The sequence below is a fragment of the Netta rufina genome (assembly GCF_964035555.1).
Source record: "Netta rufina genome assembly, chromosome: 2".
Taxonomy (NCBI): Eukaryota; Metazoa; Chordata; class Aves; order Anseriformes; family Anatidae; genus Netta; species Netta rufina.
This window is the reverse complement of record NC_140124.1, coordinates 137,196,521-137,221,335: the sequence shown is the minus strand read 5'-3', so window position 1 is coordinate 137,221,335 and position 24,815 is coordinate 137,196,521. Positions and strand designations below refer to the sequence as shown.

Genomic DNA, 24,815 nt, shown 5'->3' with positions numbered 1-24,815 from the left:
GGAATGGCTTTTAAAACCAGCGTCGTGCACTTAAATCTAGGGAGGGTAATTGATGATTGCTCTTTTAAAGAAAACGATGGAAATTCAGTCAGGACTTCGCGAAGCTGCCAGTTATTTCAAGACAGCCTGCTCTTTCTGAGAGGCTGCTTCTTAGACTGTGTTACACAGAGAGCTATAGGACCTAGCCGTCTGCTTCTGGAGAAGAGCATGGGAGAATCTTTGTTTATTAACAAAAAAAAAAAAAAAAAAAAAGCCTGATTCATCATCACCACAGCTTCCATTTCTTGATTTCATGCATCTGCTGGAGCTGGCAGAAATGTTGTAATACACATTCTTTCCTCTCCAGAGAGAGGGAGGAGGAGGCTTATAGTCATAGATCTGGCTGCGTTTCTGTGTTTACTTCCTCTTTTTTTTACACGTATTTAGTTTTATTTAAAACAAAAAAACACCTTTACGCTTGAAATAAATGTTTTGACTTCTCTTCCTTCGTGGATTCTCCTGGCTGAAGAAGACTGGTGCTTTCCACTAGTCTGGTAGTATCTGTGTGAATATGCAAATAGTACGAAGTATGTAGTTCTGATTATGCTTTTAAGGTTATTCTTGCACTTCTAGACCTACAAACTGAATTTATAATCAGCTGGAGGCTATAGGATTTGTTTCTGTAGTATATTTCAGACACTATCTACCAACTGCAAGCAATATTTATGATTCAATGTCGAGATCCTAGACAGAAGAACATTCACTTCTGGCATCATTGAGCAATTTATTTATTTATTTATTTATTTTTAAGATAAGGGAATGTTTTACCTCACTGAAAGAGAAACAGTGGCAGTAAAACCACTGCATTGTGTTGTGGGGGAACAGAAGCAGGTGAAGCATCCAAGATGTTCCCTCTGGGAGGGAGTCTCCCAGAGAGGCTGTGGGGTCTCCTCCTTGGAGCCCTTCAGCAGCCGCCTGGACGTGGTGCTGGGCACCCTGCTCTGGGTGTCCCTGCCTGGGCACAGGTGGCACCGGGTGAAAATCTGGCCTCCAGATTTCTCTGCCAGCCTCAGCCACTCTGGGATTCTGCTTGGCTAGGTTTGAGGCTGAGAGTGTTCCCTCAGCAGGGAAGAATATGTTCCTGAAATTGGCTTTTATTTTAGACAAACCCTGGGAATAAGACTTTTCGCATGGTGTTCCACAGAGGTAAGATTTTCCATCATTTAAAAGAAAAAAAAAAGTAATAATTCAACACTTGGAAAAAACAGAATATAGTGTCTTTTTATTTTTTCCTTAAAAAAAAAAAACAAACCAAAAACCTATTGACATGAAACATAAGACGTCTTTTAAACAAAACCAGGAGATGGTGGTGGTTGTGGTGGTGTTTTCACTGATGTCTTGTGAGAAATGTCTTCTCCATCTGTTACAGAAGTAGTCGACTACGAATTCCTCTTGTACAATTAAGCTGGTAAAAAATGGGAATATTTGCGTGTTTGGGGCAACCTGGTGCTTTTGGTTGGAGATGGTGTGCTGCTTGTAGCGGTCTCTGTCAGAGGAGAATGGGAGAACACCTTCCTTTCTCCTTTGAGCCACTCATTGAAGCAACAGAGAACCCCTCTGCCTTAAAGAGAATAATTCAGCCTTAGTATGCGATGGGAATCTGTTTTTTGGTTGATGTTTTTGCTCTTTACTTCTTCAAATGTCATGAAAAATTCAAATGTCATCATCTTCACTCTAGTCTTTGCTTGGATTGCAGTACGGAGATGGAATGGCAAAGCAGCGTTGCCTGTCACTCGCTCTCCAGCTCTGCTTTCTGAAATATTCAGGTGCTTTACGTATAAAAATATGCATCTGTTTACTGCTTTACAAACCCTTAGGATATGAGAATACTCTGAGTTGTTTAGCCACAGTGACTTGATTTCTGCTGGTTGTCTAAATGAATTCAAAACACACAGAGAACTCCTTAGTTCCTTTTAACTAACCCTATAGGTTTGGGCCATGATCTGATCACGTGTGGAAACCGTAGAGGAAACAAAAGTTTCCAATGCTCTCAGCTTGTGAGGGTGTTGTGTGTAAGAGCTGGTTATACATTTACTTGTCACCTTGGGTTACGGTGGTTCCTGTGCACACATCCGTAGGGAGCAGGGGGAGAGGTCGTCGTTCTCAGCGCCACTTAAGCACAACGAAGACGTTCCTTGCCCCCGGGGCAGTTTCGGACTTGTTAAGATGAGAAGGATGTAATGGATAGAAAAAAGCAGACAAAGAAATATTGGGTTAAAAGGATGAGAAGAAGATGGTAGTAATAGGAATAACAGGTCATTAGAGCGCTGTGGTGTTTCAGAACCCGAAGTGATGGATGTGATTCTAATCTATTTTTTCTTCTTTTCTCCTAATGCAGGGAATTCCTGTGAAGAATTGGCTGCAGGCAAAGATACGTGTGAATTTTCTGCGTGAAGACTCTCAAACTGGATTACATAATAATATGACTTAAGCATGTGTCCTCTGGCTCTCTTATTTTAATCCTTAAAAATGAGTAGGGTTCTACGTGAAATTTAACCCATTTTTGATGAGTGATCTAGACATGAGTTTACATCGGCAAATGGGCTCTGATCGGGACCTCCAGTCTTCTGCTTCTTCTGTGAGTTTGCCGTCGGTTAAAAAGGCACCAAAGAAAAGAAGAATCTCCTTGGGCTCTCTTTTTCGGAGGAAAAAAGACACAAAACGCAAGTCTAGGGATTTAAATGGGGGCGTCGATGGAATTGCGAGCATCGAAAGCATTCATTCAGAAATGTGTACGGACAAGAACTCTATTTTCTCCACGTGTACCTCTTCCGATAACGGAACAACCTCTAGCAGCAAACCAAGCGGAGACTTCATGGAATGCCCCTTGTGCCTTCTGCGGCACTCCAAGGACAGGTTCCCAGAGATCATGACTTGTCACCATAGATCCTGTGTGGATTGCTTGCGGCAGTATCTCCGGATAGAAATCTCTGAGAGTAGAGTTAATATTAGCTGCCCAGAGTGCTCAGAACGATTTAACCCTCACGATATCCGTTTGATATTAAATGACGACATCCTGATGGAAAAATACGAGGAGTTCATGCTTAGGCGATGGCTTGTTGCGGATCCCGATTGTAGGTGGTGCCCAGCTCCAGATTGCGGGTAGGTTTTCTTTTCCATATCTGCAAAAGGAGTGACAGCATAAACAGATAACGTGCCTAGCACTGCGTGTTTTGAGAAGTTAATCACTTTACTTCAGTATTTTGAATGCTTCAGTATTTTGTTCTGTGTTGTACGAGTGGGTAGCAAAGAGAATTCTCATTAAAAGCAAACACAAAAACCTTTCCACCTCATTTTTCTTCAAGTAGGATTTTCTTACTCTGCACAGAGAGAATGTCAGTAAATTAATGAAATTTATTGCTAGGTGGTTGCTAAGTATCTACTGCAGGGAAAAGCTTCAAATGTTGCACTGTTAAAGCAAGAAATAAAATGAAAATTAGTTTACTGTACTTTTAGCTTAGTCCATTTATTTGGACTTTTCATGGACTTCTCTCTTTTTTTTTTTTTTTTTAACAATGAAATATGATTGAAGATTTTCTTCTTATAAAAAGCCCTCTCCAGTTTCAGCTATCTTCTGGCTGGTTGACACACCACTTGTTGCCTGTCAACAGAGTTCTGATGTAAGATAATGATCAGTTTGTTCCTGCTTATTATCTGAAGAACGTAGTGTTTTAACGTTGCTTTAATATTTAAACAGCTCTGAAATCATTCTGACATGAGTAGGCTGAATACTACAGCGCGGCTCATCACGCTTTTCTCCCGTTGGTGGCTCATAATGCCATTTTTTTCAGCAAGCTGCTTTTTTAGGGGTTTTATTTTGCATTACTACAATGCCTAAAGGTTGTAGCCATGACTGCAATCCAGATGTGCAGCGCACGGTAAAAACTCTTGGAGAATATCTCTATTTTTGGGTACGGTAAGGAGAGAGAAAAAGGAGGAATGTTTGAGGAGTACAAGTTAAATAGAACAGGCAATTAGGTAGATTAAGCAACCTGAACATTACTATCAGAATATTTAATATTTAAGAGGTTTTCCAAATTTAAACAGTGTATTAAGAAACATTTTAGACGAAATACAGTTTTTCTTTCATACTTTAAATGAAATATAATTTGCTAATGTGGATCAAAAGAAGGGACTGGTAAGATGACAGCTTCTTGGGTCCTCTGGTCCGAAAAGGATGGCACTGCTGTGGTGTAATTCGAGCAGAGGAGAAAGAACGACTTGGGAGAAGGATTGGTTGCATGAGTTTGTAACAAAATCACGTGGATGAAATCAGAGCTTCACTACTAGTGAAAGCAATCCATGGAAAGCATTGTTGGATAAGCCTTTGGTCGCTTTGCGTGGGATTCCCTGAGTTTTGGTGTTCTTGAACAAACTGATGTTACTCAAGGTGTGTAGGAGTATCTGAGAACGTGGCCACGTTTTCTGTTAAACCATGTTGCAGTGATTCAGTCTAAGTGCTGGAAAAGAAAGGCACAGGTTTGTTTAATGGACAATTTTTACCTTTTTTTTTTTTTTTTTTTGGTGCACCTCAGTTCTCTCATCCCTATCTGTACCGTTGGAAACCGTCACGGCAGGGAAATGCTTGACGTGGGATTCAGGTTTTAGTGCATAGATCCATTTTAATCCACTAAGTTCTGTGGAAAAAGCACACAGTACTTGAGCAGAAGAGAGTAGTTTATGCTAGCAAAGGTTGTTTGGAGACCCCGTGCCACATTCAGCAGGCACAGACTTCAGCAGACGGCTGCTTTGCCAGTGATGGGGTGCAACAGGAGCCACACTTTGCTAATGGCTTTGGCAGCTGTACTCGGCTTCCACGATATCCAGTGAAAATTGAGGGCTTCTCTCTTTTCTGATCAGTTTTTGGTGTGTATTACTGGCAGGTCGTAGCTCACCTGAGTTTAGGATGCATAGAAATTCTCCTGAAGAAGCTGGGTGGCTTGCGTTTACTAAATTTGTGATTAATCCCAAAGCAGGAGAGGTGCAGGGGATGAGGTAGCATCCTTTGCTAAAGTTGAGCATTTCAGTAGGGATCATTTACTGCCCATGGAGGTAAGAGAACAAACCGATTGGATGCCATATGACAGTGCACTGATGAAACATCTGGCACGATACTGGCTGTGGGGAGGGAAAGGAGGGAAGCTAGAGTAGGGTAAAATAAGGTAAATTAGGCTAGATTAGGTAAAAATCTCTGGACCAGCTGCAGCCTATCTGCAATAGCTTGCTAGGGGACACTGGCAAATAGTTGGGGATGAAGAAACCACTTGGGCTTTCTTCTAGACAAATTTTACAAGGATTTGGTTTCAACATTTTGAGTTGTCAAATGTCGTTTTTATAAGCCTTGATGAATCGGTATTCCGAAAGTGGTCCGTCCTCTATTCTGCCTGAATTATTTAGGGGTTTTTGCGCTGGGATTTTATTGCTGACATTATTAGAAGAGAGCTGCAGTTCTCAGATTTTTATCTCTGTCAAGCAAAACGTAGATCGGGGAAAAGAGTGCGCATTTTTTGTTCCTGTTCTGCTCCCACCATACATCATTTCTGCAATGAGTTGTCCTTTTTTTTTTTAACTCGCTGTTACCCTGAGTTCAGTTATTTGTCCCTTCTCTCAGCCTAACAAGAACTTTGAGCATTCACACAGCCTAAAATCAATGCAGAGCGATGAGACTACATGTGTAATCCTGTACAGTTTGACCAAACACTTGCCTTGGTCTAAAAGCTTACTTCCAGAGGTCTGCCAATACATCAGTCCCCCCCAGGGAGTGATTTCAGGGCCGCGCCCATCCCCTGTTAGCTGTGGGAGGCAGCAAACAAATTGGGACTTCACTCGGCAGCCTGAGCCTGAGCTGCTTTGATACAACACGAAGGAATCGTGGATGTGCCCCTTCGTGCTGAGGAAGCGTTTGGACCGGAGCCACTTTGTGTACATGCAGGGTAATTAGCTCTTCGGTCGCTCTAAGTGAGGCAAATTGAGCTGATTAACTTGGCAACCGTATCAAAGATTCCAGCAGTTGCCGAAACGAGTTTTTGCTCGGGAAGGAAATTGTTTGAAAACAGGCAAGCAGGTGTAATTGGGTGTAGCTACGTCATCTGGAACTGAAAGGTTGAAAACTCCTGCTCGTTTTGCACAACTCTTAAAGAGGAGCAACCTCCAATGTGCTGGTTTAAAACATTAACAAAATGATACCACATTAGCTTTACGGAGCTTCAGATCCGTCAACTCTAACATGAAAATAGCTAAGTTTCAGCTAAACATCTGTGTGGAAATATTTTTTAGTATCATTACTGAATATTTTACACGAATTTCATGCAGCTACTATAAATGGGGTGACATATGTTGAAAATTAACAATATACCCTTAAAATAAAGCTACTTTCATTTGAACAGCCCCAAACTTCAGCCCTGCTGTACTTACAGATCTGCTGAAGTCTGTACAGGGAGGCTGTTCGTATGAATAAAACTTCATTCATGCTTTAAGTGTTCGTAGCAGTGGGCATAGTAATGTTTTCTATTTAAAATAAAGCTATTGCATAAAATAATTGAAAATAAAGCAGTGGGTAGGAACTGAAGTTAATTTAGCAAGCCGAATCCTTACGTTATAATTTCTCTGTTTTGATATTTTAACATGGAGGATGAAGGTGGTAAAGAATTTGTGCTGGCCACACAATGTCACCTCCTGATCCCTGCTGCCTTCGTAGCTGCTTCACCTGCTCTGGTAGCTCTTTTTAGCTTTAGTCTATAACTAAAACTTTATTTTATTAACAAAATTTTCTCTTGTGCCCCCCTTGATAATTCAAGATACGCCGTGATCGCGTTTGGATGCGCCAGCTGTCCCAAACTTACATGTGGACGAGAAGGCTGCGGGACTGAGTTCTGCTATCACTGTAAGCAGATTTGGCACCCGAACCAGACCTGCGATGCCGCTCGCCAGGAGAGAGCTCAAAGTCTGCGCCTGAGAACAATTCGTTCCTCGTCTATCAGCTACAGCCAGGAATCTGGAGCGGCAGGTATTTATGGTCAGGATACTGGGCCTGTAAAACACCTTCCTGCTACGTTTGCACAATAAACGTGGAAAAGGAAAGAGCTGAATGGTAGCTTGGTAGCTACTAACTCCTTTGTGTTTAAGAAACATAAAACAGACCATTTTAGGTTTGGATTCAAATTTTTGATGTTAATAATTGAAGGGCTCTGTGACCAGAGCACCAGACTTTGACCTTAGAGGCACGTCAGCATTTTAAATTCTTTGTAGCTGAAAAATGGGAGCTCTAAGGAGCTTGGTGCAAAGCATTCTCTGCCTCTGACAGGCTGACTCCATGAGCTCCATCCCTTGCACTCTGGCAACATGCATTTTCTATGCTGTAGGTGAAATTCCACAAGGCTACTACTAATAAATGCTGTTAAAATAAAACCCCACAATGCTATTTTTCTGCTTCCAGAAGAGACTGTTAGGCTGAGGCCAGCTCTGCTGTTTGACATCTATGTTTGTTTGTTTTTTTTCCTTGTGAGAAAGCTACTCCCTGTTCACAGGGAGTTACCTACTTTCTGTTTTTCAATAAAACGCTCGTTTTTCTTGGCTATCAGAAACAAAGCAATTCCAGCTTCTGAAAATTTTGACTTCTTCATAACTTAGAGGGAAAAAAAGGGGGGTGAGGGAGAGATAAGCTCTTTAGAGCAGTATGTTGCAGAGTGAGAGTCCAGTTTGCTGTGGATGAGATTTGGCCTCACGTTTCAACACACTCTGATCTATTTGGCAGCTTTTGTCTGGCTGACCAACCAAGTACATATTTTGGGGAAGGAGCCTCTTGCAACTTGAAAGTCGTTAGAGCTGTCATTCTCCGATCCAGCCTTAGCCTTGGGAGTCTTTAATTTGTTGTTTGTGCTGGCTTGTTTTAAACACGGCGCACCGTTTTGCCTTAAATTGGCATCTTGCTCTATTTTAAAATTCATTTGAACACTAAACTTGAAATAAATTAGTATGCCATCTCCTTTCCTTTCCCTTTTCAGTCCCTGCTAGTTTGAACACCAGTAGCTGTACCACATCCACTCTCAGTTTAGTTGTGTCTCTTCCCATCTGGGAATAGCTAGTGCATCCTTCCAGCTGCACTGGAGTTAGTAGAGTTGATTTCTGCCAGTTCCTCACCTCTTTGGATGTTCCTTACACCAGTATAAGCTCCATCCCTCTTTTCCTTTCATCCCCACCAGTAGCACAAAGGTAGGAGACCGGAACTTCTGCACGAGGTGCTGCAAGTTAACTTCAGCTGCTGCGTATAAATAGCTCAGCTCAGAGTGCTCATGCTAACCAGTGATGTAAAGGAACGAAGATCACAACTGTGGTGGTGTCAGCACACAAGTATTTCACTGTTGCGCAATGCCCCCTTGTTTGCTAGTGATCGAGCTAGCTGCTTGGCTACAATTTTTAAATATTTGTCTTAGGAACAAGGAGAGCCTCTGGAATTTTCTTATTTCTACAACAGTTTTTTTTTTTTTCCTAGGCAATAAGTATTTCTCTTCGGTGAAGAGAAATCAAGAAGAGTGGTGATGCCAAAGAAATGTAGAAGGGGAGACAGTATTCAAGGAAAATATTCATAACAGCATGAAATGTTAAAATAAATAAATAATATTTAGAGAGAGTGTGCTGTAAGTCCTGTATTAACATACAAGTTTAATGTCTGACTCCAATATAAATTGCATTAAGCTTAGAAAATCCTTGAACAATGTGTGGATTAAATATTCAGTTATTTGAATGTGATCTAATACACCTTGTTTTGATCAGTATCCCTTCGTCCATGGGTTTACAAAAAGCTATCAGAGAAGTAATTGCTAAATCACAATTCGTAAAGAAAACTTACAATAAACTTTTTCCATTTTTCAGATGATGGTTCAGTCAACTTTCCCAAACACCTGTCTATATTTTGATTAAATCTGTGTGCTTAAAGAACTGATGCAATCTTAATATTCGTTTTTAAACAGCTGATGACATAAAGCCATGCCCACGCTGTGCTGCTTATATAATAAAAATGAATGATGGAAGCTGCAATCATATGACTTGTGCTGTCTGTGGCTGTGAGTTCTGCTGGCTGTGTATGAAAGAGATCTCAGATTTACACTATTTAAGGTACATCCACGAAAAAAGATCTGTATGGTTGGTAACTTATTTTTTAAAGTACGTAGAAGTAGATTCCTGAGTGTTATAAGTCTGACTTTCTTCCTGTTGGAGTAGAGAATCAAAGTTGAAGCATCTATGTCTGAGAATTAAGTTGGTTTTCAATGCAAGTACTTAAATTAGTACATTGTTGTTTTAGTATAAAATATTTTTCATGCATGCAATGTGTACTTTGTACAACAAATGAAGTGTTTTAGATAGACATAACCACTGTTTTTACTGACATCTTAATACTGCTGAACCGTGTTTACATAAAGTAACACAAGAACTCTGATTATATTGTGTTACCTGTGAACCACAGATCAGCACGTGGTAATACACAGTGTGCTTCTCTACATTTCAAAATGTTCTCTAAAGCCACTGCTAGAAATCTGAAGAAATAACTAATAATTTGGTGTCTGTAAGTTTAACCTAAGAACAATAATTTTGGAACTTAAACTTAATAATTCTATAATAAAATAATTTTATAATAAAATAATAAACTTAAACTTAATAATTTTGTAACTTAAACTTTTGTAAAGTTTAGGACTGTGTAGTTATGTCAGTTTACTTGCAATTTCTTTACAGTTTTCCTACTTTTCTCTTAGCCCCTCAGGTTGCACATTTTGGGGAAAGAAACCATGGAGCCGTAAGAAGAAAATACTGTGGCAACTCGGGACACTTGTTGGAGCTCCTGTAGGAATTGCATTAATAGCTGGCATTGCTATTCCTGCTATGATTATCGGAATTCCCGTGTATGTGGGACGGAAGGTAAAATGCTATGTTCAGCTGGTTGTCTTCACCAGCCTTTTTTTGGGAAAGGACAAATTATTTAAGAAAAGGTTGATGTCAGTTGCACAGGAGAAGGTGTTTTTAGGGATGTAGTTAGTCTTAAAAACAGGTAGAAAAAGATGCTGAAAAAGGATTTTTGTGTTTTGCCATGGGAGTTCTTGTATGCTTTTCAAAATTGCCGTATTTAGTCTCTGGTTTCTATTGTGTTCACTAGAACTGAACAATATTTAGAGAGAAGGAGGGCAAAAGTAGAAAAAAGTCTGTCAGCAGTCACTTATCTTGTCTTCCATGTGCCTTAGCAGAGTTTCCGGGAGGATCTGCTCCATGATCTGGCCAGGCACAGAAGTGAGACTGGCCTGGAGTTCCCCAGGTTTTCCTTTTTCCCTTTTTAAAAATGGGGGTTAGGTTTCCTTCTTCCAGTCAGTGGGAACTTCACCAGACTGCCATGACTTCTCAAACACGATGGGTAGTGGCTTAGCAACTACATCTGCCAGTTCCCTTAGGACCTGCAGATGCGTCTCATCGGGTCCCGTGGACTTACATTCCTTCAAATTTCTTAGATGGTCTTGACCCTGATCACCTACAGTGGGCAGTTCTTCATTCTGCCAGTCCCTTCCTTTGCCTTCTGCAGCTCGTGCTGTGCAACTAGAGCACTTGCTGGTACAGATTGGAGGCAAAAAAAGTAGTTCAGTACCTTACCTTAGCCATCACACCTACTTTGGTGTTGTCCACTCGGAGTACAGCAGTGAAGCTGGGCTTTATTTCTGCTCAGTTAAACAAAAGGGTGACCCTCTTCATACAAATACCTGTTGACTTTCTCAGCAAGGTGCTATTCTGAGTTCCTGTATTCTAAAACCTGTGCCCTTTTTCACAGTACTGGTACTTCAAGCAATTGTTCTCCTCCCAAGGGGCATGCACCTATTCCCATTGTGTTGCATCCAACTGTTCCAGGGCATTTTTTCAATTTCTCAAGACCAGTCTGAGTTCTGGCGGTCTTGTAACCCTGATAGGTTGGTATAGTCCTGAAAGAGGACAATAGGAATGCTTCCCTCCTTCCATCCTTCAAGTTAATGAAAATGATGAAAATACTCTTGGATTCAGAGCACATCTCTTGTTAGGAAGAACATGAGAAAGAGTTTCAATTCGGGGAGTTAAAAACAAAAACCCCACAGCCTAATGACAAATATGACATTTTTCTGTCATCTTTACATGAAGTTAATAGTTCTTTTCTCCAGGCTGTTTTTTTTTTTTTTTCAGTCTGGCCCATTATAAAAAGCATCATGAAAGAAAACTTTAAAATTTGCAAGTCTGTGTGTGGCATCTGCTTCGCCCTGTCCTCAAGGCCAGTCATCCTCTTGCTGAGGAAAACAAAACTGATTTGTTTTCTACTAGTCATATCAACATGGCCTCTTTATTTTCTGCTCTTTATTTTCTGCTCTTGCTTTGGTGTCTATAAGTTGCTGGTTTTCAGGAAACTGAAAACCATTGGTCTTTTCATTGGTCTTTAACCCCCTGGGTACTTGTTTTGCACCTTTTAAAAGTTTATCGCTACAGTTTAACATTTTGTTTTCCTTTTCTTTTCCTCAAACATTTCTGAATAATAAATTTCTAAAACTATTATAAGTGGCTTTGAAATTGGGCCTGATAAGATGTTTTTCAGATCAGCTCATGCAAGTATGCTCTGATGTGCTGTTTTCCTACAGATCTTACTCCTTGTCACCAATCACCTGTCTCACAGGTAATCTTCGGTGACATCTGAAGGGAAAAAAGGCCTCCAATTTAGTCTGCTAGCTCTTCGTTTTTGTTAAATAGCAAAGGGATCTATTTTGGTCTTCCTCTTACTAGCAGTGTACTTTGAGAATAATTTCTTGTCAGCTTTGGCCCTTGCTCTTTTATTTCCTCAGTTTTAACCTTTCTGACTTTGTCTTGACACCCTCATGCTGTTCCTTTGTACTTGTTGAAAGTAATCTGACCTACTTTCCTTTTTTTTTTAATGCTGCTGTTCCTTCAGTAAAGGAGGCTACTTTGTTCCTTTGCAACATTTTCTTCTGCACTGGGAGAGTTGGTGCTTGTATTTCTATAGTTTCCTTAAGGAAGCACTCGTTATTCTCACTCGTTTTCATAGATAAATATCTGGTAATGTACCAGTTTTCTGCTGTGATAGAAATCCATTCTTTGGCCCGGTGTTCTTATTTAGGTATTCCTTCTTTCCTGAGAATTCAGAATTCTGTTATTGTCATTATTAACGCTCTGTCTTCGTGTTTTTAATCAGTTTCCCCTCTGTAACCATCCCTTCCGTTCCTTTTTGTTGCTTTGTGTTTAAGGAATCCAGAACCCATTGGTGTTTTTTTCATATTTCTTTTGTTTTGGGTAGTTAAAGTTGCCCATACCAATAAAATTCAGTGCCTGAGCTGATCCTGCTGAACTTCTCACAGAGACCCATAAAACCTGATCTTCTAATTCCTACACACTCATACTGTGGGAGTCTTCATGTTCAATTTTTCCTTTTAATCTGTACCTGCAGGCTTTCCAGGTTTGTTCCACACTTGAGTGCCCCCCTCATTCATTCCGTGCTGTTCTCTCAGAGCAAGCACACGCTTTCTCATTGTATAGAAATGCAGTGTCTTCTCTTTTTCCTTGCCTGCCTTCCCTGAACAAATTCTTACTTTATTCTAGAATGAGAACTACCCTACCAAACCTCAAATGGAAATTACGAAGAGCACATGTAATGAAACTTCCAGTTCAACTTACGTTGTTGTTCTTCTTGCAGTAGCATATCAGTACAAAAATACTGTGATTATCCTCTTATTCTTCTTCTGTGTTCTTCCTTAGATGTACTGAGGATTAACGTAGCCCTCAGGACAGCCATTAAGATAGTGACCTGTTGTTCTTCTGTAATTAATTACCTCTTAACCAAGAATGCTGACAAATGAAGTACACATGGCTAAAAAGCCATGTTTCTAGAGGGCTGAATAAAATAAAAAAAGTAGGAAATCTCTGTAAAAGTGATCTTTGAAGGCCTTTCAGATATGTGTGGTTGCAGATACATTTGCTGCAAGTAAATTTGAGATGGTCACACTTCAAAAGGGAAGACTTGAACCATCAGGAAGGGCTTTGGTTAGCAGATCCTACAGTAAATAATAGCACTGCTAAGACTCAGCTCTGCTAAAATATTCCCTACCTCAACAGCTCATCATGAGAAGGTGCCAGAGCAATGGAGTCCTTGCTGCTCTTCCCTCCAGGTTATGTTTGGTGAAGGCTGCCTTACTACAAGATTTTTGTGATGTTCTTTCAAGTTGTGTTCCCACAGATCTGATCTGTGAAAATTTCACTCTGTGTTGTTCAAGGGAAAGGTGACAGGGAGTAAGAAGGGTCAGTTGGCTCAGGGGCGGCAGTTCTTTGATCCAGAAAATTGTTGACTTTTCCCAACCACGTAAGGTAGAGTCATGATTCAACAAATAAACAAAAAAAGCTGTTCAGTGTTTTAGCTCTCTTAGCTTGAGGCTGAAAGTAAATGTTTAGTTGCTGCATTGGAGGACTTTTAAGACAGCTGCGTAAAATTAAGACAAGTATGAATTTTCTTGTTCTTTGAGATAGGCTAAGAAATAAATCACAACATAGAACATGGTCTGTATGGAAGAGAGGGGGATACAGGTTCCAAAACATGCCAGTTCTCCTATTGTTGCAACAATGTATTATTATTATAATACTCTAAAAACCCCTTCTTTTCTTCTCTCAAGATTCACAATCGATACGAAGGCAAAGACATTTCCAAGCACAAGCGAAATTTGGCCATAGCAGGTGGTGTAACCCTATCTGTCATTGTTTCTCCAGTTGTAGCTGCAGTAACTGTAGGTAAGCAAATATTACTGCTTTGTATATTGGTAGCACCTTGCAACCAGAGTTGTATAAACACTTGTGAGTAAAGCCCAGATAAGCATGATAGCTTTCTTTTGCAGGTGAAGAAACCAAGGTAGAAAATCCATGAAGTGTCTGAGGTTATACATACGTATTCATAAAACTGACATATTTAAAGCTTTTTCTTAAATGATTGACCAAAAAAAACCCTGTTGTGGAGTCTGTTCATATTTGAATAATTTCATATCAAGCTTTTCTCAACACAGAAGAAAAGTAGCCTGTTACGTTTAGCATCACAGTGGTTGATAAACCTCTTGCTGTGCAATGAGAATCGATTTGAATTTTACCATGTTCTTTTCATACGGATGTGGAGGATGGCATTTGAGGAAGACCTGGCTCTATATTATGGCATATTCATCTTCTCACCACGTAGCTCCAAGATCACTGTACACAAACCCTGGTTTTGAGACCCCGGTCTGCTTCATCGTGCCCTTGTGTACGCAGTGTTCACCCTTGTGCTAGAAACAATGCTTAGAGAAATGAGTGGCCTTGGGAAGAAAGGCTGACTTTTAGCAAGTGATGGTGTAAATTGGCCATGAAGCTGGGGTTTTAAATCATTTGTTCATAATGGGGAGCCACCATGCAAATGCAGATATGCTAGCCAACGTAGTGTCTGTGGTGACTTTCAACGTTGCATTGAATTTTCATGTCGCTGTGGCATCAGATTCCTGCTAAACAGGCAGTGGGGCTCCCTGTCTCAGATGTTTTTATAGGTCTGCTTTGCCTCACGATTTCAAGCTTATTCCGTACTCTTCAGTAGAGATAAAGCTTGGCTTTTTAGGGAAAGAAGTTGGTTTTATTTTGTGGAGCTTTTTAGGATCGTAGAATCATGGAATGGCTCAGGTTGGAAGGGACCTTAAAGATCATCTAGTTCCACTGCCCTGCCATGGGCAGGGATGCCACCCACTAGATCAGGTTGCTCAGGGCCTCACCCAAGCTGGTCTTGAACACCTCCAAGGATGGGGCATCCACAGCTTCTCTGGGAAACGTGTGCCAGTGCCTCTCCACCCTCTGAGTGAAGAATTCCCTCTTTTAGTTTAAAACCGTTCCCCCTTGTCCTGTCATTATCTGTCCACACAAAAAGTTGTTTTCCTTTTTTTTTTTTTGTTATTTTTTTTTTTTTTAAATAAGTCCTCGTAAGTACTGAAAAGCTGCACTGAGATCTCCCTGGAGCCTTTTCTTCTCCAGGCTGAACATCCCCAGCTCTGTCAGCCTTTCTTTATAGGAGAGGTGCTCCGGCTCCTTCATCATCTTTGTGGCCTTCCTCTGGACCTGCTCTAACAGCCCCACATCCTTCTTGTGCTGGGGGCTCCACACCTGGATGCAGGGCTCCAGGTGGGGCCTCACAAGGGCAGAGCAGAGGGGGACAATCACCTCCCTCCACCTGCTGGCCACTCCTCTGCTGATGCAGCCCAGGATGCAGTTGGCCTTCTGTGCTGCAAGCACACGCTGCTGGCTCTTTTTGAGCCTTTCATCCACCAGAACCCCCCAGGTCCTTCTCCAGAGGGCTGCTCTCAGTGATTTGGTTCTTCTCCCAGCCTGTCCTCATGTCTGGGGTTGCCCCAACCCAGGTGCAGCACCTTGCACTTCGACTTGTTGAACCTCATGAGGCTCACATGGGCACACTTACCTAGCTAGTCCAGGTAAACCCCCACCAGGGACTTCACCTGACTGCCAGGACTTTTCAAATACGATGGAGAGAGGCCTGGCAACTCCATCAGCCAGTTCCCTCAGGACCCTGGGATGCACGGCATCAGGCCCCATAGACTTGTACGTGTTTATTTTCATCAGGGTGGTCTCAAACCTGCTCTTTTTATTTTACTCTTGCCCCACTGCCGCTATCACATGGCCTCCAGAAGGAAAGTTTGTCTAATTCTTAAATGGAATTAGTGTGATTCAGAAAATTATAAAAGATCCTATGCTAATAATGACGTTAAGCCCTATTAAATCAATAGCAAAGCCCTGTCTGACTCCAGTGAATGCAAAATCCAATAGAACTTGCATGAACTTTAAACATATTTTAATTTTGTTTATAAAAGATGTTCCAGACCTACTGGAAGTATTAGTTATGCTTCTCTACCTACTGATACTGAGAGAGGACTCTTCTGGCTGCTGAAAGTACTTTGCTGTCATTTCAGCCTAGTGATTTATCAACGCCTCTTAATTTTGCCCCCTCCTGGTTTCTTTCAGGTGTGAATTACTTAAGTAATCGTGGACTACGAGATCAGTGGTATGAAAGAATGCGAATTAAAAGCTGTGTTTAATAAAGGATGGTATTTTCCTCTGCAGGTATTGGTGTTCCTATTATGCTGGCGTACGTGTACGGAGTCGTTCCCATTTCCCTCTGCCGAAGTGGAGGCTGTGGCGTTTCGGCAGGCAACGGGAAAGGCGTCAGGATAGAATTTGACGATGAAAATGATATAAACGTTGGTGGGACAAATGCAGCTGTAGGTAAGAAAAAGGTTTCATTTTCTGTAAATTGGGGCTTTGTGACTTGTATTCGATAGCCTCAGATACCCGGAATGCAGAGGGTAGCTGCTCTGCATTCATGTTCTGCTGCGCTGTAATGCAGCACCTGCCCATTTGGACACAGAGCAAGGCAATCACGGTCTTGTGTTTTTGTCCTGCTTCTGACACAGCACTAAGTGTAAGGTAACAGTAGGAAATTTTAATTTTCTGGAACCCAGTCTTGCACTTCCATTAGTATGACTGAAAGGTAACTGAGCATCCCACTTCTATTTTACTTCCTTTTTAATAGTCAGCAAGATCTCAGAAGTATAGAAATGGAGGACAGCACATCCACAGCTTAATCTTATGTTAAAAATGATTAAATGATCTTTTTTTAAAAAACAAGGGGAAATATATTTTCTTTTTTTAAAGTCAGTTGTCAGAATCCAAATTCAAAGTAGCGATGCATTAAAGCTTTGCTTGACCATTTGAACCAAAGCCAGGCTCATGTAATGTCCATTTTGTAGGTAAAAGCATTAAGACAAAAATCAAACCTGCTTTTTCAGAATACTGCTTTGTGCAAGCTTGCTGAGTTTCATCTTTTTGTCCATAATTAGAGAACTAAATGCTTGTAGCTGCTGTTCTGGTGCTTTTTTTTAATTGTGTAGCAATACCCTTTGACATTGCATCTCCCTGTGTTGCTTGACTCCGTATTTCATACCCTATGGTTAATTTTTCAGTGTCTTTACTATGTCATACCAGGCATAACCACGATAGCAACCCCAAGAAAGGTCCAGTTTTCTTTATCCAAGTTACTTTAGTTTATAAATCCTTGTTCTCAGCATAACTCCAGGGGCAGTTTCCATGGTCATGCTCTAGAAGCTAGTAAGTTGTGCTTCCATGACTAACGAGCCTTCCTCCTTTCTGTCTAGACACCACTTCAGTAGCAGAGGCGCGCCACAACCCCAGTATAGGTGAAGGGAGCGTCGGGGGACTGACGGGCAGCTTGAGTGCAAGCGGTAGCCACATGGACAGAATAGGAGCCATCCGAGACAACCTCAGCGAAACTGCTAGCACCATGGCCCTGGCTGGAGCCAGTATAACAGGGAGCCTCTCAGGAAGTGCAATGGTTAACTGCTTTAACAGGTAAGGGACATCCTTCCTGACACATCGGATCCAGCTCTTAATGTAAGCAGAGAATGTTGTATTAGCGGGTTTCTTGATATTTTTTTTCAATTTATGTGGTTCCTGCTAAAAGGCACTGTTTCTGAGATAGAATTTGTCTATGACAAGCTTATTGGTATCCAAAAGATCCTGCTAGATCACCGTCTTCAAAGAGTCTGCATTTTTTTCCTGCTTCCCAGGAGGGCAGCCCCTGCCCAGGAGGCACCTCACACTTAGCTCTCCTATTAGAGGCCACGGTTGTGTTGTCTCAGTGCATCTCATGGCAAAGTCAGGACTTCTGGCTTGTTCAGTAATCTGCAAATACCAAATTGTCCCTTCAGAGCACCTCAGCCTTGCCCAGGTGACTGCTTTTTGTCACCTAGGTGCTCGGTGCCTTCTGTTAATTGGGGTCTTACTGTATGTTTTGACTGTCCTGTATGCTGCAGAGACAGGGAGTGTCTGGAAAGGATACTCCTTTTTAGGGATCAGGATGGAATTAGCTCCTTAAGAAAATGAGTAGTATTTAGCACCTGGTTTAAGTAACTCAGAAGTGCAGGCTACGTCGAAAAAGGAAATTGTTGCAATAAATAAAATGCAATATAAAGCAGAGTGGAAAACACAGTTCTCTGACAATTACTTCATCAGTAATAATTTGCAGCTGTGAAAACACGGAACTGTCTTGAACTTGCATACCCTTCTGATTGTTTCTGATTGTTTTCTCCATTTTTTTTTAAGAGGACCTTACGTTATCTGCAAAAGAATTGTAGATTAGTCTGAAAGTTGTTATTGTAAACCTCAGGGAGGAAAGCATCCAGAAACTGTTTTTACAATGCAATGTTCTGCTCTGGTGGGAATTTCATCTATTTTGGGGTTTTAACTAATAAACTGTGCTTACTACTGAACGGGGGAGAAATTTTACAAGGTGACAGTAATTTTCAACTAGGGTGCTTTAACTGTAGTAGCAGTATACATAATTCTTTCTTTCTCTCCAAGACTGGAAGTACAAGCAGATGTGCAGAAAGAACGATACAGTCTGAGTGGAGAATCTGGCACAGTGAGCTTGGGAACAGTTAGTGATAATGCCAGTACCAAAGCGATGGCAGGATCCATTCTGAACTCCTATATCCCTTTGGACAGGTAAGAGAAATACGCTGAGAACAGAAGATTGATAAACATTGCTTATTAAAGCATATTCTAAGCATGCCTCATCTGATCTACTTAAAACTTTGAAACTACATCTTTTTTTTTTTGTTGTTAGAAATTGAATTATGTATGATCGCTTGTATTTGCCAAGGTTATTTCCAAAGAGGAACACACAATTAGTGCAGCTCAGGAAAGCATTTGATCTTTCAGACTGTGTGCTTCTGTTTGGGCTGTTTGTTTGAACCTTTTCCTAAAATCAGTCCCATCGCTGTAACTTTCTTCTGCTCTCTGTATTTTGGAAAGCAGCAGGAGTTTGTTTGGCTGCGTTGGCTGGCTCGTCTTAGATGCCCAGATATACTGACAGGTTTTCTTGTTCTAGGGAAGGCAACAGTATGGAAGTACAAGTGGATATTGAATCAAAGCCAGCCAAATTCAGACACAACAGTGGAAGCAGCAGCGTTGACGACGGCAGTGCTGCGGGTCGTAGTAACGCTGGCTGTTCCTCGGCCTGCGTGCCAGAGAGTAAATCGAGTGCCACCAAGTGGTCCAAAGAAACAACAGCAGGAAAAAAATGTAAAGGTAAGCTGCGAAAGAAGAGCAGCATGAAGATAAACGAGACAAGGGAGGACATGGATGCCCAGCTGTTGGAACAACAAAGCACAAACTCCAGTGAATTTGACTCTCCCTCTCTTAGCGATAGTATTCCATCCGTAGCAGATTCCCACTCGAGTCACTTTTCTGAGTTCAGTTGCTCAGATATGGAGAGTATGAAAACTTCCTGTAGCCACGGTTCCAGCGACTATCACACGCGCTTTACCACGGTCAGCATCCTCCCAGAGGTGGAAAACGACCGCTTGGAAAACTCCCCCCAGGCGAGTGGGATCCCTGCGCCCGTCCCCGCAGCCCCGAGCACTGACGTTCCCCAGCTGAGTTACATCGCCGAGGAAGGCGTGAACAACGCTTCTGCCACGGATGGAGATCCAGGTGCTGGGGAAACGCTGAAAGAAACCAACAACAACCATTCGCAACATGCTGCGGAGTTGAGCACTGCTATTCAGACTGAAATTTAAGCCAAAAAGTGCTGCAAAAACGTATTTACCACTAACGAACCCTGCCTGAAAGCTGGTTGAATTACAATGCGGTGACTTGCGTTAAGTTTCAGGTGACCAGCAGAAGCAAGGTTTTGATACAACTGTATTTTATATATACCTGTCTAATAAAGAAGAGTACTTCATATGGATCCTAGACCTGTGTGAAGGGGCACGAAGGCTTTAACAAGTGCATTACAGCAGTACAAATACATCCATGTTTTTTTTATTTTTGCCACGACTTTGCTTGAAAGCATACGCTTGGTGTACTTAGGTAAAAAAAAAAAAAAAATTAAAAAATTGGGTAATCGTTAATGTTAAATGCTAAAATGAATACTATGTCCTGCACTGTTCACTTGAAAAATACGGGGTTTGGGATAAATGGGTGTTAGCTGAGCATTAGTGACTTAAAACCATTCTAGTGTGAACTCTAAGGGAAGCAAAAGTTTTGCAGAGACCTGTCCAAACACCTTTCAGCAGTGAATATTCATGAGCATCATTTTGTTTCATAACTGGACACACTATTTAGAATGCATGTAGAACGACTCGCGTGTCTTCAGGTGGATGTAGCCTGTGTCAGAAGCGTTTGCGTGTACACTTTGAGCAAGGTTACGGCATTTTATATGGTTTTGAAACAGAAGAAATTGGTACTTAATGCGTGGCAGAATGGAGACATCACCTGTGAAGAGCAGTGGGGTCACTTGTTTATTCATGCAACCAACCATGCGGCAGATAAGGCTACTATATATCGTGTAAAACCTGTAGAGTAACAATCCATTGATTTATAAGCATTGTAGAAAAGCAGATGCAGTCACCTTTCATGAGGGGGGAAAAATGGTGCCCCATCAATTCTCGGTGCCTTCGGAAAAGACTGGGTTTGAAGTGCCTGGTCGCTTGAGGATTTTACTGTAATGTTTTCCAGAATGTCCTCTTTGGCCACCTTCAATCACAAAAGAAAATCCTAGTGAATAAAATGACTGTGGTAGATAAATGTATAATAATGATAAAGCATTAGCCTACCAAAGACTCACTCAGGCTTTCGTGAATGACGTTCACGTGACATCTCCTTGCAAGGCGTGCGTTCCTGCAGTCCCCGAATCAGAGTGCAGTGCAATGACTGCCCACGTGCAAAGATGGGTTCCAAATATGCTGGCTTTTTTGTTTGTTTCTTTCTTTTGCATACGGAAGATGTACAGCTGAACACAAGCTGAAGTTGGCCAAAGCGCCTGCACTGTTGATGTTTTTTTTTTTTGTTTTTGTTTTTTTTTGTTTTTTGTTTTTTTTTGCTATGTAAATCACTAAAAATGGGAAAAGAAATTGTGAATATCAGAATAACAGTTAACGATGTTCTGTCTTGTGTTTCATGTATTGCCATTATGGTGCTACTGGAAGTTTGGTTGGATAAAAAGAAAATGCCATGAGCTGCAGTCCTCTTCCATGACTTACCCTCACCAGTTTCATGAATATGCTTATAACACTAGTGCCAGTTATGTTATTTGATAATGCTTGTTACAGTATTTGTATATTTGCAATTCAGTTTTGCTCAATAATATGCGTGTAAACTGCATATCTGAAATAAATGTCTAAATACTGACTTCTGGTGGTCCTTGGTTTAGCGTGCTGAGAGCCTTGTAGAAATCTCCCTGTTCCCAGAGGGTGCTTTTTTCTGTGAGGTGCTGACTGCTGTCATCTTTTCCCTTCAGTTTTTGTTTTGTTTGGCGTGCTTTGGAGTTTGTGCTCTGATACCTGGAGATACAAGATCTGAAGATGGCTGCGTTTTTGTGCAAGACTTCAGCCTTACTCCTTTTCATCATACTGAAGGTCAGTCTGAGCTGCCTGCAGGGCAGTCCGGGCAGTAAGTGGTTTTCAGAGAGGATGTGGCTCTGGCAAGCAAGTCATTCTGTTTAAAAATGCACCATCTGGTACAAGTGGACAGGCTGTGGTGGGATTGCTGGGCTAGACTGAGCCCTGATTTCTCCTCTATCTAAAGGGGCGCTCATCAATCCACGCAGCCTGTAAGATGTTTGTTCTGAAACACTGCAGATTGCCCGGTATTTATGGTTAAAAAATGCTATTTCTTCCTTGGCTGAGCTCAAGTGTTCATTAGGTTTGTTTTCTCACCTGCACTTCGACAGGCTCAGGAAGTAATAAATAAATAAATAAATAAAACTGATTGGGGTGCTGTGACGCACGGATCCCTAAGCCATGCGTAAGCTCTGTTGATAACAGACTGAATAAGGAGATAACTAGGCTGGGTCAACTCTAAATCATTAAAAAGCATCGAGTTTTTTATACTGTCTCCAATAGCAGATACTCCAGGAGAGAATAAAAACTGGGCTGAGTGAAACCTAGCGTGCCCTAGGATGGAAGCAAGGCATAAAGGCAGTTTTTGCCATGGCATCAGGTGCTTTTTATGTGGAGGATAGCGTTCTTTAGAGCTTTATTTTGGACTGATTTTTCCCCCAGTCTGATTGCTTTTTAAAATACATTGCTACTGAAGAGTAAGGTGTTGAATTAGGTCCAGCATTAACTGAAGCGTTTGCTGTTAACCTGAGTCCTCGCTGGTGTCTCCAGCTCTGAAGATGTCTGCTCTGGCTTTGTCCAGTGTGTTTATGGACCGACACGAGCACATCAATTCACAGTAATGCAATCTAAAGCTTGCAGCAGGGAACTGGAGGATGTATTTTGTTCTGTGAACTTAAACCTAGCAATCGCTCAGTACCTCTGTTCTGCTGTGCGGGAAATTGAAAACATGGCTTGCTCTTGTAAATAAGGTTTATCAAATGATAGCGATGTTTTCAGTCACTCTGAAACCATCTTTGATAATTTATAGTCACATTAAAATGTAGTTAATAGAGATGAAATATTTTTTTAGCAGAACACAGTTGTGCAGACTCATCTTTTATTCAGAGGTAATATTTCATATGTGAAGCAATCCAAACAGCACTGTCTAATAAATTTAAATTTAATGCAGCATTGAATTGTTTGGAATCTATTAAAAAAAAATAAAAGCTATATCAGTGTATTGATGGAAGTGCTGCAAGTGCATCGAGGAGAAGATGCCTCTCATTTATAGAGTTACTGAAATAGAAATTCACTTAAGCAACGGGTTTGTTCTTGCACTGAAATAAACTACAGGAGAAGTCAATTCCCTTGAAATAGCCACCTGCTCTCCCAATTTTTCAGTATTTTTCACTGTGAGGGTGGTGAGGCCCTGGCACAGGCTGCCCAGAGAAGCTGTGGATGCCCCATCCCTGGAGGTGCTCAAGGCCAGGCTGGATGGGGCTTTGGGCAGCCTGGGCTGGGGGGAGGTGTCCCTGCCCATGGCAGGGGCTGGAATCGGATGATCTTTAAGGTCCCTTCCAACCCAAACTGTTCTGACTCATGGTTCCTGGACAGTTTGGCTGATCTATGACAGATGATGAATCTCACGGAAATTGTTTTTAACCTCTGCCATATCAGGGAGTACTTGAGATAGTGCTGCAATTTTAAGTAGCTAAGAACTGCTGTGTAAGCTTTCTGACCAGTCTGCAGATTTTTATTTATTTTATTTTTTTTTCTGGAGTAAAGCAGCTGGGCTTGTACATGGTTTCCTTTCATTGAATCAGTGTCACTAAATTGTGTGCGTGAAAGGACAAGCTTTTTTTTTATTTTTATTTTTTTAACTGATTGGTAAACACTTTTTGACTATGGCGTTATGTCTCTTCCCTCCCAATAATTTCTCATTGTGCAAATCCGAAGTAATTTTTAAATAGTTGCCTACTGAGTAACGCCATCGCTTCCATGGGTAATGATGCTTTATGAGGATAACCAAGGAGATGGTTGAAAAATTAAGCGGAGTTAATGAACTTAAAAGTAATTTCCGGATAAAAATTCCGTTGTTCTAGGTGTTTAGGGGATTGATTGATTTTTAGTTGCCTCAGTAGGAGAAAAGAAAAAGTTGCATGTTATGAAATCGTCTTCTTAAATGTACACAGTAATATTTAAGCCAAATCATATTGGGAAGGGGGAAAAAGGTACTGAGCAGAAAATAAGGAACACAGAAGAGGTGAAAATAAGGAACATGCCTGAGGAGGTGCTTGGAAAGGGTGTGCAGGCGTGCTCTGATAACAGCTTGGTAGTGTTTGGCATGGGCATTCTTGCCTCCATCGCTCTGGTCTCAAGAAATCAGAAGATGCCAAAGACAGGAGAGAGCTGGGAGGTGAACACGCACGGGGAGGTGGAGGAGAGCAGCTGCTCAGCTGGTTTTGTCCTTGTTTCCTTGCAGATGAGCAGCCATGGCACACCGATATTTAAGGCAGCAGCTTTTCGTGATACCTCTGCCATGGCTGGGGGCTGGTTAAGTTGTAATTACAGCGTTCAAGTTGCTGTAATCAAGTTTAAACATTTCCAGAATGGCAGAGGTTCTTAGTGGATCTGATGCTTCATGCACATGATCTTCTGCACAATGAGCTGATGTTCCCGTGGTCACGAAAAGGTGCTGAGATGAGTCCTGACCAGGACACATTAGTCCCTTTTTTTTTTTTTTTAACATGAGCTGGAGTTCGGCGCACAGCCACGTCCCTGCTTCGGGCTGTGCAAAGGGTCCCCTGCCAAGAGAATGAGAGCAGGTGGCACCTGCAAACCCTGGGGCTGTGCTGCAGGAAGCCTCTGTGAGGTGCTGCTTTTAGGCCTCCTCACCATCGAATTCAGATGGCCTTAGTGCTAAAATGGCTTACTTAACCTGGCAATTGAGCTGCCACACTTGATTAGATCAAACCGGAGGCACTCAAGGTGCCCTTGACTACTAGGAGCAGCAGTATAGCTGTATGTGAGGCTGGTGAAAATTTGAAAGTCAAGACCCAAACTGCTGAGTTGTCAGGGATTTCATAGTTTAAGAACTATATATCTCTGTGTGTGTATATATTATATATATGTGTGTATATATATAGTTTTTCCTGAGGAGGCAGATTCGATGTACATATTATGCATTTTTAATATGCATAATATTTAGACCATGGGGCTGCACTCAGGCCAGGAGGCAGCACCTCCCTGCCTCGTGTGGGTTTAACATTCCCTTCTTTTTAGAGGTGGACAATTACA

At 41.6% G+C, this 24,815-nt stretch overlaps 1 protein-coding gene across 1 annotated transcript in view; it reads left to right on the top strand.

The window, feature by feature from the left end:
* RNF19A (ring finger protein 19A, RBR E3 ubiquitin protein ligase) overlaps window positions 1-21,304 on the top strand; it is a 55,829-nt gene extending 34,525 nt beyond the window's left edge. Inside the window, exons 3-11 of the mRNA XM_084307000.1 lie at window positions 2,378-3,141; window positions 6,837-7,045; window positions 9,009-9,153; window positions 9,789-9,951; window positions 13,713-13,827; window positions 16,180-16,341; window positions 17,271-17,484; window positions 18,496-18,639; window positions 19,025-21,304. Of these exons, the coding sequence (XP_084163126.1) occupies window positions 2,546-3,141; window positions 6,837-7,045; window positions 9,009-9,153; window positions 9,789-9,951; window positions 13,713-13,827; window positions 16,180-16,341; window positions 17,271-17,484; window positions 18,496-18,639; window positions 19,025-19,715 (2,439 nt within the window). The 5' untranslated portion in view covers window positions 2,378-2,545 and the 3' untranslated portion in view covers window positions 19,716-21,304. The remainder of the gene's footprint in view (window positions 1-2,377; window positions 3,142-6,836; window positions 7,046-9,008; window positions 9,154-9,788; window positions 9,952-13,712; window positions 13,828-16,179; window positions 16,342-17,270; window positions 17,485-18,495; window positions 18,640-19,024) is intronic.
* The last annotated feature ends 3,511 nt before the right edge of the window (window positions 21,305-24,815 follow it).